This window comes from Pollicipes pollicipes, unplaced genomic scaffold (genome assembly GCF_011947565.3).
Source record: "Pollicipes pollicipes isolate AB1234 unplaced genomic scaffold, Ppol_2.1 Scaffold_7261;HRSCAF=8764_pilon_pilon_pilon, whole genome shotgun sequence".
Classification (NCBI taxonomy): domain Eukaryota; kingdom Metazoa; phylum Arthropoda; class Thecostraca; order Pollicipedomorpha; family Pollicipedidae; genus Pollicipes; species Pollicipes pollicipes.
The window spans coordinates 22,184,449-22,195,762 of record NW_023597054.1 but is presented as its reverse complement, the minus strand read 5'-3'; the positions used below and the strand labels follow the sequence as shown (position 1 = coordinate 22,195,762).

Here is an 11,314-nt window from a genome sequence, read left to right as displayed (position 1 = left end):
GCTAAACAGCTGGACCTTTGAGCGTTTTAGGATGTCAAACCGTGTATTTAGTAGGCAGTCTGGGCGTGTATTTTGCCCGTGCGATTTTTAGACTGATACTCAGAACGGATCGGACCTTAAAGCACCATGAAGTGATGCTGGAATCTGGTCGTGGAACTGAAAGAGTAAAGGAAGAATCTCTATTTCGTGTGTTTCTGTAACTATCTGTCCAGGAGAGATTAACACGGTGCCCGCCGCCTGGTGTCACTTACAGTACCGACGCCGTTCGGTTTTACGGAAACTGTAACCCAGACCATCGCCGTCCTTGCTCTCGAGGTTGCGGACGGGCATGTTCAAACATGAAGATGTAATTTGTTTCACTAATCCATTTTGAAAAATGAACGTTCTCGGGCAAACATGAGAGGGTCTTGGTAGTTCTTTTTGTGCTCATTTCGACCCTCTATTCAACAGTAATGAGATTCATACTCTTTTCAACAATGTTATTGAGACCCTTTGTTTTGTTCTGTGCAAGGGGCCCCTCGAGTAGCACACCAGGGGCACATAACCGCTTCCGGTCGAGGGCTAAAGGGCCATTCCGTCCCATCGCGAAGTGTCTTCTGACTGTCACTCTGGTGACACGGGGCAGGATCTCCTGGTCGATCCGAAGGCCCTTAAAAGGATGCATCAGATCACATTGTTCCCCTCCTTGAGACGGGAGGCCTTCTGAGCAACGCAGTTGGCCCCAGATCAGCACAGAAACCTTCAATGACAGCACGGAAACCTTCATCACCATCCATGATCGCTGCAGCTGGCTCAATACTTGCTACATAGACTCCAGTTCCGTATCTTTTATGTGTTCTTCAGAGATATTGGGGACTCCCTGATCGTAGATTGTAGATTAAATGGGGTGCCAAATTTGTACTAACATGGCTAATCCATGTTCGTCTTAAAATGTTCAAGATTCAGTCAGAATTAATTACTGATAAAAACTATGTAATACGGTTTTGAACATGCGCGCTCGCAAGTCATAGCAGCAACAGCCTTGACATCCGGCGCTGCAGTCTCCATAGGCCGCGCGGCGTCGGTCCGGCGGCTGCGGCCCTGAGCGACAGCTAATAAGCAAACGAAGATGACGCATCTTGATGAAGGTGGCTGGTGTTTTAGGTAAGACGGCGTGTATGTTTAATGTAGTGCAAAAGTAAGCTAAACACAACCTTAATCTGAAAAATGGGGGAGGGGCAGTTAACACTGCCGCCTCCACCTTGAAAAGTGTGGGGGAGGGCATGGCCCCATGCCCCCCCCCCCCCCTGTTCCTACACCCATGTGCATCTGTCACAGCAAGACACTGACCAAGCCAGTCCGTTTCGGTTAGGCCCATCGAGCCTGCTCTCACGGCCGGGCACATAAAATCTGCAGACGTAGATATGACTGAACTACCCCTTCACCGCCCACGACGATGCACCTCTCCGCGCCGCGGTAATGTTCATGTTCATCGTGGTTTTGGCATCAAGGTTTCGCAGTAGTCGGTTGGGTGACGTCTAAAACTGATCTGTTTGTGAGCAAGAATCTCGGAGTTCGTGAATGTTGATGACTTTTACATGATCTAGGGTCTAGGGTTTTAACTGCGAGAGGGAATCGGGCATGACACATCCAATGGTGATGGTTTCACAGCGATCGTTTCGTTTGTTCTGAGATCTAAGTTGTCTGCTTTTGCACAATACATTTTACCTTCGGGTTTCTGAGGCGTTCTATCCCAGGTCAGGTCTCAGTATTACCATCCCATGAATCACCTGATTACGTTGAATCGATTGATGAGGGTTACACGCGGATCGGAAGGGCCATTTCGGAGGACGAGCGTATCGGCTTCACATATCGGTTTTTTAGATCCTGCTCCTAGAGCGGTTGCGCCGCATTCAACGACAGCATTTATTTACATCAGAGACCACAGTGTTGGAGGCAGTCGCAAAGGTTACCAGGTTATTCGGGGTGCGCGAAAACGTGCGATGTTATTGACGCGCCTTCTGGAAAGTAATATCCTTTGGATTATTGTATAAGTCAGTTTTCAATAGAATCCCAGGACTGTAATTCCGTTGTTAAGCCTGGAGGCAAGCAACGCACACTTGGAGTGTACCAGACTTGGTTACATGGATGGGGGGCAAAATAGTGTTGGTATGGGAGGAGTGGGTGTCGTATGGTGGATTGGTCACAGTTTTTCTAAATAGGGTTGGCAGGCAGGGAAGTGTTTCTGTTGCTTTGGTAGCAGAGGAGGAGATCCCTGGTGTGAGACTGTGAATGCAGTGCATTCCCTTATTCAGGGCCAGGGGTCTAAGTAATTTGCAATTTTTCTTCTCAGTATTTAGAACGTTTCTCATTTAGTGTGATGGTGTGTAAAATCTAATTTGTGCTTTTAAAACATGCAGGAATTCTGAAATTCTGCAGATATATTGGGACAAGAGAAGGTGCCATACCTGATTTGCAAGGAAAGGCCAGAATATACTGAAGGCCACTCTGTCAAATCCCTTTTTTTCTTTTGGCTTTTGACTGCACACATTTGTCCTATCATAGAAAAGTGATGACGCATTTGCAATACTGGTCAGGTATCACAAAATTGTTTAAGATTAATCTGTGTTTACAAGAGTTCAATGGTGCTTTATGTTGCAAAACTGCAGACCACTTGAAATTTTTGCAGGCACACTAACATCAAACAGTGCCTTGTCTGGTTTGGTGTTGCTGTGGCTTGACATGCATAGTGGCATTGGTTTTGACAGCACTTAATCCCTTTCACTTTTTTGTGACTCATAATCTGTTTGGCATAGATGTGATGTTCCAGCTGCAGCATATTTTTATTTTAAGAGCAAAGGTTGGTCATGATGGCAGATGGCAGATCATAAGTGTGATGGGCAGATGGTAGATGACTAGTCAAGATTGGCATCCAGCCTCATCTGGATCCAAATTCAGAAATTGTTTCTCATGCTGCATGAGAGGCATGCCAATGTTGCTCAAACTGCCAGAATGCACGTGCCTCAAATAGGGTTTGTTAGAGGGGGATTCTGTTAGTAATATGAAAGCTTAGGCAATATGGTTTGACATTTAAGGTGCAATATAGGAAGTTAAACATGTTTGCCCAGATTCACAGATGGTATGTTACATTGGCTGTCTTCTATGTCAGTTGTAGGGATCAGAAGGCATGTTTTCATGATTTTTTAAATATATTTGTTAATGTGTTCCAAAAAATGGAATGCACTGCAGTGTGCTTTGCCACATCAAGAAGTTGTCTCTGCTCTGATGATTTAATGCCATGAGTCCTGCCTGGTTGTGGTTGTAAAAATCAGCTATCTAGGATGCAATCTAATTTTTTTCTCCCCTACAAGTCAGTGTTTCCTAATTCAGTCAGTATTATGTTATATGACCTAAGCACCAGGTGGTAAAATGTCAGACCTCTTGAGTTGGCTGAGTTGCCTGGCCTTGCACCCTCTTGTCAAGGGGCTTTTTCTAAGCTAAAGGCAGCTGAAAATATGGCCTTGCTAGTATGTCACTGAAATGTTGCTGCCCAAGGATCAGTCATGCAAACACCTTGAATGTCATCAGCAGTGTTTTAACATCAATTATAGTCCCTAAACATTTTAAAACTAGGCTTAAAAGCAAAACAATGTGTTCTTTTCCTGAATATCCAGGCCAACCTTTTGATGGTGTGGATTTCTGGGACCATGTCCACCAAATGGCTAGCTTGGTGCTTTTACTACTAGTCCTTGCACAGTACTGCACACAACCTGCACACATTGCAGGTCGCACTAGGAGTAGGTTATCCTCTCTAACTGTATCTTCTCCCCTAGGTCTAAACAATGGCATCAGGCGAGTCACTGTGCTCCTGCGGTCAGCCATATGATAACTCCAAGTTTATGATACAGTGTGATATCTGCAAGGATTGGCTTCATGGAATGTAAGTGTGTCCATAATCAAGGTTTTTGTACTGAAACATTGGTGTGATCATTTAATTGCGACAGCATGATTGGTGCAGAGAGACAACCTGAGATTAGCTGACATGTAGTCCTAAGCTTTGTGCCATTCTCCGTGATTTATGTGTAGGAGACTCCAGATCCCCCTCAGCCTGAATGACCTGGCAGTTTTCTTGCTTGTCTAACATTTTCGACTGGCTTGTGGGCAGATGCGTTGGTCTTCGTGAACACCAAAGCGTGGATATTGACAAGTACCACTGCCCACGGTGTGAGCTCATGTGCGGCCCCTCAATATGTAAGTACTGTTCTCTCGAACCGCATTACCGTGGCATGTGGGTGCATGTCTTGTTTGCTGTAGCCCCACAGCTTGTGCATTTCTAGTTATGCATTTGTATTCACAGATGTGCTGAGATGTATGCTGTCAGCATATGTTTCGACAAAGTACAAAAGTTGATGGTATAATGAGTGTCCAGTAATGCTTCTGGTGTAATGCATGTTATAATGGGGACGACGAAAGCAAAAAAGCCGACTGCGTGCTGTTCACTTTATTTTAAAGGATTGTTTGGTGTTCATGTTTGGTGTTTCATGTTCATGTGCTGTTCACTTTATTTTAAAGGATTGTTTGGTACATGTTCTCAATGTTGGAAAAGGCTGTCCACATGCTATTTTATTTAGGGTTGACCAAACAACCAACAAGCGTGTGCAGTGTAGGCACTTTTAGAAATTTCACGTGCAATATTTGGTTCCTCGGGGGTAATTACATTGTGCTAGATAGCATGCCAGTTGAATTACGAGGCTCTCGACTGAGGTCCACTGACATGCACTGTCATTCAGAGTTTGTTCTGCTTTGACCACATGGGCATCCGCCAACGCAATGGATCTATTTTTGTTCGAAGAGTGCGCCCCTCTTCTTCATGGCCTGGTGTCGCTCGTCCAGCTTCCTCTGGGCCGCGGCCTCCTCGCGCTGTCGCTGACGGAGCTTGTGGTGCTCCTCCCGAATCGCATCGTCGTGCTGCTGCTGCCGCTGGTCCGAGATGGCCAGCTGTTCAAACCTGTTCTTCATGCTGCCGGCCGTGTTCGTGCTGTCGGTGAAGTTGGGGTTCTTGGAGATGTCCGGTCGGATGTCGTTGGTGTCCATGACGGCATCCATGCCGGAGGCGGGCGGCGCCTGGCCGGCGGCCACCTTCAGCCACAGACGCATAAACTCGTCCAGGTTCAGCTTCTTGTCCTTGTCGTCGTCGCCGAGCGCGATTATCTTCTTGGCATCAAGGTGCGTGATGGGGCGGCCCATCTTCTTCTCGCAGAACTTCTTCAGCTTGTCGAGAGTGATGAAGCCGTCGTTGTCCGTATCCGCCTCGCCGAACAGCTCTTCCAGCTTGTGGCATTGCTCGCGCGTGTACTCCTTCTCCAGCTGCGGGTAGGGGTGGGCGTACTTGACATTGGGGTCGGTGCGGCGCCGCATGTGGGCCTGGCTCGTGCCCGCGATGGCGTGCTGCCGGTGGCCCAAAGCGCTGGCCAGCTCGTCGTCGGCCATTGTGCTTGCCTGTCCATCGAGTAGAGCCGCTCCTGTGTGCGCTTCTAGTGCTTCTGCCCTTTCCGCTTGACTTTGTTTTGCATGACTAAGGCATTCGGGATTTGTGCGGAGTGCTCCTTTTTAAGAATATTACAAATCGTGTTGTTAAAAGCGCATCTGTGGTGTTCAATGTTCTAAGTGGCGTCGTACTTGTCGATTTCGGAGCAATTGGCAAGAGAGACAAATTTAGCACATTCCGTGTGAAGAATGTCGTGTTTGTAACATCCTTTGAATTTTGTGCGTCAAAATTTGGTTGCTCGAGCTCCGTATGTTCGTGCGATTTCGCATCGCGGCTAAAGCTTGATTGCGGTGTGGTTTAGTAGCTGAAACACCATAATTAAGCGAACCATGCCAGCCTGTACTTTTCAGTTATTGTTAGATCAGACGCGTTCTGTTTGATCTGTAGTGCCAGTTTTCCCGCAATCCTGAATGGCCCAGAATTGCTATTAGATTTTGCCGCTCCGACGGGAAAATTCTATAGGACTTCGTGCTCATCACTAAACAGTTTTTTTGTTGGTTTTCCTCAAAGTGTGTATTTTATAATGTTAGCAGCACAACAACTGGTCGGAACGATTGATGAGTGAATTCTCCGAAAGCATGGCACACTTTGGGGAGGATGCGTACAAGTACAAGGTCATTATCACGAATTCATCGAAACTTCACGCTGTGGTTTTGATTTATCTACCATGACATTTGGCACAGTGGCTCTTTTCGATGTGCATTTTGAATTCGGGAGACGGACGTACCACATGGTCTATATAGTGAGGCACTGGTCCCAGCTTCAACCATTGCGCTTTGGGGCAAATGACGTAAGCCGCCCACCGCGCCCATCACAAACTTTCATTTGTCTGGCGTTATTCACACCAGAAGAGATTTCTCTTTTGCAGCCCGTAGGCCCGCGATTTGCGGATTAAAACGGCTCAAAAGTAGTACCACCAGTCCGTGACAGCTGACGACGGCCCTCGCCAGACCGTGCCGTCGTTAGCTGCCGCGGACTGGCGCTCCACTCTGGGAATACAAAGGACGAAGTGTATCGCTGTAACAAACCTTGGCAGCATAATTTGGACTAGAAAGTAATGAAAATGCATTTTCTCGTTATATATTATTGGTGCTGCAACTGCGCCGCCCAGTGCTATTGTTGGGTGTAGGTCATCCTGCGATTTTTTAAAGTATGTTTTTGAAGTATGCCCAAAAATGGGACACCCCGTTTATTAAAGAGAATATATGCTCGAAGATCTCACACGATGCCCACTTTGATGCCATGCCAACCGACATCTGAGCACGAGTGTCACCCTTTTACCTCAGACAAGCAAAGGACGAACTGGCACCGGCATGACCCCTACGAGCTGAACGCCGATGCAAAACCGGTTCAAACTGGAACTCCCATATTCATCAAAGAGCTCCGCTCCCGCCACTTCGAAAGGTATACACTGATGGCCCCGGGTGATTTTCGTCTTTTGGTGCTTCAGATAAGAGCGTGAGGTGCCTTGAGCGCTGCCAAACCGTCCTAAAAATCGATTTTAATGTTGCACACTGGTTTGTATGATCTTGTTCGTGACTGCCACAACTGTTGAAGTTATGCGAGGCTTGTTCGAGGCTTATTTACGTGCTGTGGGACCCAATGCGAGAAGTGCGAAACCACAGATTGAAAATGCAATGTTATCTCATTTCGATTGCTAGGACTGCATTTTAAGAGCGGGCGGGTCCACATAATGCGTGTTTGTGTGTGCGTGTGTGTGCGCGCGTGCGTGCGTGCGTATCCTTTGTACAGCTGACCGCTGACCCGATATGCCCGTTGTCGGTGTGCGACTGATCTGGCCTGACCCTCCGCCCCAGCGCTGATGACGTCATCGTTCGACTGCGCGGTCAGCAGTTGACGTTGCCGTACCTGGCCCAGCACGGCTGGGACCGGCCCATCTTGCTCGACTCACTGGAGGGGCTGGGCATGCAGCTGCCGCCCGCCAACGCCTTCACCGTCCACGACGTGGAGAACTACGTGGGTGCGTACGGTCACCTTCGCCGCGATGTGGGGCGCCGGGGGGCCCGCGGCTGCCATGTGTTGTGGGTTGGTGATGTGACGGGACGCTGGTGATATAACCACATGTAGCCCCAGCTGCCGTGCTGCTGGACACATTCGTACACGATACGGTTCAGCTTCCACCGTAGATAGTCTGAACCTTAGCGTCGACGTAGCATACCTGCGGTCAGATCATGCGCTAGACTAGTGCCGCGTATGTGCGTGAGCAACGGGTCACGCTGCTTGAACGAGTCCAGCGCCGAGTCAGCGACCAGCGGCGGCCGCCCAGCCGCGGCACGAACGGTGCTCCGACTGCGGTGCGGGGTGTGGCCGTGCTGACGAGGCGGCGGGGGGGGGGGGGGGTCAGGGGTGTGACCGTGCTGACGGGCTGCGGTGCGGGGTGTGACCGTGCTGACCGGCTGCGGTGCGGGATGTGACCGCGCTGACGGGCTGTGGTGCGGGGTGTGGCTGTGCTGACCGGCAGCTGCCGTCCACGCAGGCTCGGAGCGCGAGGTGGACGTGATCGACGTCAGCCGGCAGCGCGACATACACATCAGCATGCACGACCTCGCCGAGTACTTCAGCAGCCGGCAGCGTGCAGAGACGCTCAACTGCATCAGCCTCGAGTTCAGCGGCACCGGGTCAGTGGGTGAGGCTAGGGCGTTCGGATGGTGCCCCGCACCGGGTCAGCGGGCGAGGCTGGGGCGGTGAGATGGTGCCCCGCACGGGTCAGTGGGTGAGGCTGGGGCGGTCAGGTGGTGCCCCGCACGCGTCAGTAAGAGTGGCTGGGGCACCGGGTCGGTGGGCGAGGCTGGGGCGGTTGGATGTGACCCCGCACAGGTCAGTGGGCGAGGCTGGGGCGGTCAGATGGTACCCCGCACGCGTCAGTAAGCGTGGCTGGGGTGGCCAGATGGCGCCCCGCACAGGTGAGAGAGGGGGTCGATCAAGTGGAGCGGATTGGTGAGAGAGCGACCCAGACGGACCAGGGGGCGGCCCATAGCCGCCAATGGGTGCCTCTGGGCCGGTAGGGTGGGCCTGCGGATGTCTAAAGCTGGACAGCACCATCGAGTGCCGCACCGCAGGCTGCGTGGTGCTCGCCGGTCACCATGGTTGAGGCGTCTTCGATTACCCTGAAATCGCTCTGTGGGCTCCGTCGACTTACCAGCGTTGTCACTGTCCAGTGTGGTCGTGTTGGAACCCATCTTTGCCTTTACCACGTGAGCCGTAACTGCCGTCACATGTGCCACTTGGCAAGGCGTTGACCGGACTCGGGGGGAACTGTGTTGAGCCGGGCGCGGCCGGCGTCGTTGGCGGCGCGCTGACAGGAGCGGCGGCCCGGCAGGCTGTCAGCGCTGGTCGAAGCGCCCTACATCGTGCGCAAGCTGTGCTGGGTGACCACGCTGTGGCCGACACCGTCGCCGGAGGGCGTGGAGAAGCCCACTGTCACCAAGTACGCGCTCATCAGCGCCGCCGACTCCTACACAGACTTCCACGTGGACTTTGGCGGCACGTCCGTCTGGTACCACGTCCTTCAGGTTCGCGTCTTGTGTGACCTCCGGCGGTGTCCGTTCGCCCAGGGGGCGTGGTGCGGACACATTAGTGACCTGACCGTGGAGTTACGTCCCGCACGTTTTGTTTTTGTTTTTGTTTTTGTGTGCAAGGGCCCTGCTACGCGTTGGAAGGCAACCAAACTATCTTGAGCTGTTGCTACGGTCTCGGTTTTGAACGGCCGTGACGGCGACAGCCCTTTGGGCCTGAAACGCCGAACGTCCTTCCGTGTGATCGTCGAACTAAGGGGACAAATGATGGGCGCTGCTGGCGGTGTGTCTGATCGTTTCTGACGTCGTCAGTTGGCAATGCTGGTCGGCTCCGGTGACCGAGCCGCTGTCCTCCGCAGGGCGAGAAGATCTTCTACCTCATCCGACCGACGGCCTCCAACCTGACATTGGTACCAGCGTTGGCTGAGCTCCACTCACGCAACTCCACCTTCTTCGGTGACCAGGTGAGCCAGCGCACGTCCGCCGCGTGGTAGGATCGTGCTCGGGTTCCGGGTGTAGCCGGCGCTCGTCCGCCGCGTGGTATGGCCGTTCTCACTGTGCAGGGCAGCTGCGCTCGTCCGCCGCGTGGTGCGACCGCGATCGCTGTACTAGATGCAGCCGGCGCCCTGTCCGCCGAGCAGGCTTTCGCGGCGTGTCAGAGTCGGACACTTCAGGTGGACGTCAGGTGGACGAGTCGCTGGCGCCGTTTACGGTCTAGTGGCTAAGATCGGTGCTTATAACACCTAGATTGAAACCCTATGGCGATTTATATATATATAATATATATATATATATATATATATATATCTTATATATAGTGTGTGTGTGTGTGTGTGTGTGTGTGTGCGTGCGCGTTGTGCGTATGCGTGTGCGTGTGCGTGTGCGTGTGCGCGTGTAGTTCTATTGCCAGATGGCGCATGTGTCTGCCCCCTCCCCCCCCCACGCCGTGAGGCACCACCTTTCCGTGGTGATAGTGGTGGTTGTGGTGGTGGTGGGGGTAAATGTTCCAGTGGCCCTGCGGGGGGTTAGGGAGGCTTGTAAAGCTCCCTTCGGGGCCGAATGACAGGAGGCCGACCAAAATTGCCTCTCGCACCGGCCTCGGTCAGCGCAGGGAATTCGCAACACCTGTGCCCCAGTTTTTAAGCTTGATTCGGGCTGCCGTGCTGAGTCGTCGCCACAGGTGCGATAGTGGTTAACCAGGGCGTTTAGGGGGCTGCCTTGCGGGCTACTCTTGGCAGTCAGCATATCACAAGTAAATCGGTTAGCCCGGCGCCAGTCCTGATTAGTAGTCACGCAGGTGGTGTGACGAGCGTTGAGGGGGGGGGGGGGGCCGCCGAGTGCTGATCTTGCCTCTTCTACCTTGGTTGGGCCGTGTCCTGGCTCGCGGCCAGGGTGTCTGATTGGCCTCTGTGAGCCGGGGCTCTAGCCCCGCGAACTCTTGCCCGGCGGCTCTCGCAGCAACTCTCGGTGCATAGGCCTGCGTATAGCGCGCTGGTATCTCTGGCGGTGCCTCTCATTGAAGCGGCCCGTCCCCCTGTTGGGCTCCATGGTCGGCGGGAAGTCAGCGCACCGAATCATAAAACAAACTCATAGCAAACCAACACACAATCGCCGACCCAAACATCAGCTGCGCTGATATGACTGAACCGCTGACGTTATTCTTGATTGTTCGTTCAGCCAAACTTGACGAGGAAGAAATACTGATACCATTGAGGATAAACTACTTTCAATGTGAACATCGCCACATTTGGTACCCGAAAAGAGGTATTTTGGTATGTCGACGGGTGGTGAAGTGGAGGAGCTGCCGAAGCATGGCATTGTATCGGAGAGACACACCCTCCGTCGAGAGATAGGCAGTGTCACGGACACGGATGCTGTCATCCGGACATGTCACCGCACCGTCCGACCCGAGATAACCACGGTCGGTCACCAGTCTGTTCCGGGTCGACAGTATATCCCCGACCTTGTCAGGCGTTATGAATGCCATTTATCTGGACATCTCACGAACAAGTGTTGGAAGGCACCCAAATGCAGAAAGTACGCTGGCGTAGGACACCAAATACAGAACTGTGCGTCTGAATACCCAAAACGTGCCAGCTGCGAGGAGGCATACATGGCGTCTGTCCGAAAGTGTTCGGCGTTCATTGCCGGGAAAGAAATTAGGACCCTGAAGGTCAAGGATGGACTCTCGTTCCACGAGGCTCAACGTAGGTTTAGAGAGAGTCACACAGCAAAATTTTACCGAGAGACT

The 11,314-nt window shown here is 52.1% G+C and overlaps 1 protein-coding gene across 1 annotated transcript in view; it reads left to right on the top strand.

The window, feature by feature from the left end:
- Nucleotides 1-1,919: 1,919 nt before the first annotated feature.
- LOC119111184 (lysine-specific demethylase 7B) overlaps nucleotides 1,920-11,314 on the top strand; it is a 12,974-nt gene continuing 3,579 nt past the window's right edge. The window contains exons 1-8 of the mRNA XM_037235007.1: nucleotides 1,920-1,947; nucleotides 3,813-3,919; nucleotides 4,145-4,230; nucleotides 6,814-6,931; nucleotides 7,345-7,508; nucleotides 8,025-8,166; nucleotides 8,868-9,060; nucleotides 9,423-9,527. Of these exons, the coding sequence (XP_037090902.1) occupies nucleotides 3,822-3,919; nucleotides 4,145-4,230; nucleotides 6,814-6,931; nucleotides 7,345-7,508; nucleotides 8,025-8,166; nucleotides 8,868-9,060; nucleotides 9,423-9,527 (906 nt within the window). The 5' untranslated portion in view covers nucleotides 1,920-1,947; nucleotides 3,813-3,821. The remainder of the gene's footprint in view (nucleotides 1,948-3,812; nucleotides 3,920-4,144; nucleotides 4,231-6,813; nucleotides 6,932-7,344; nucleotides 7,509-8,024; nucleotides 8,167-8,867; nucleotides 9,061-9,422; nucleotides 9,528-11,314) is intronic.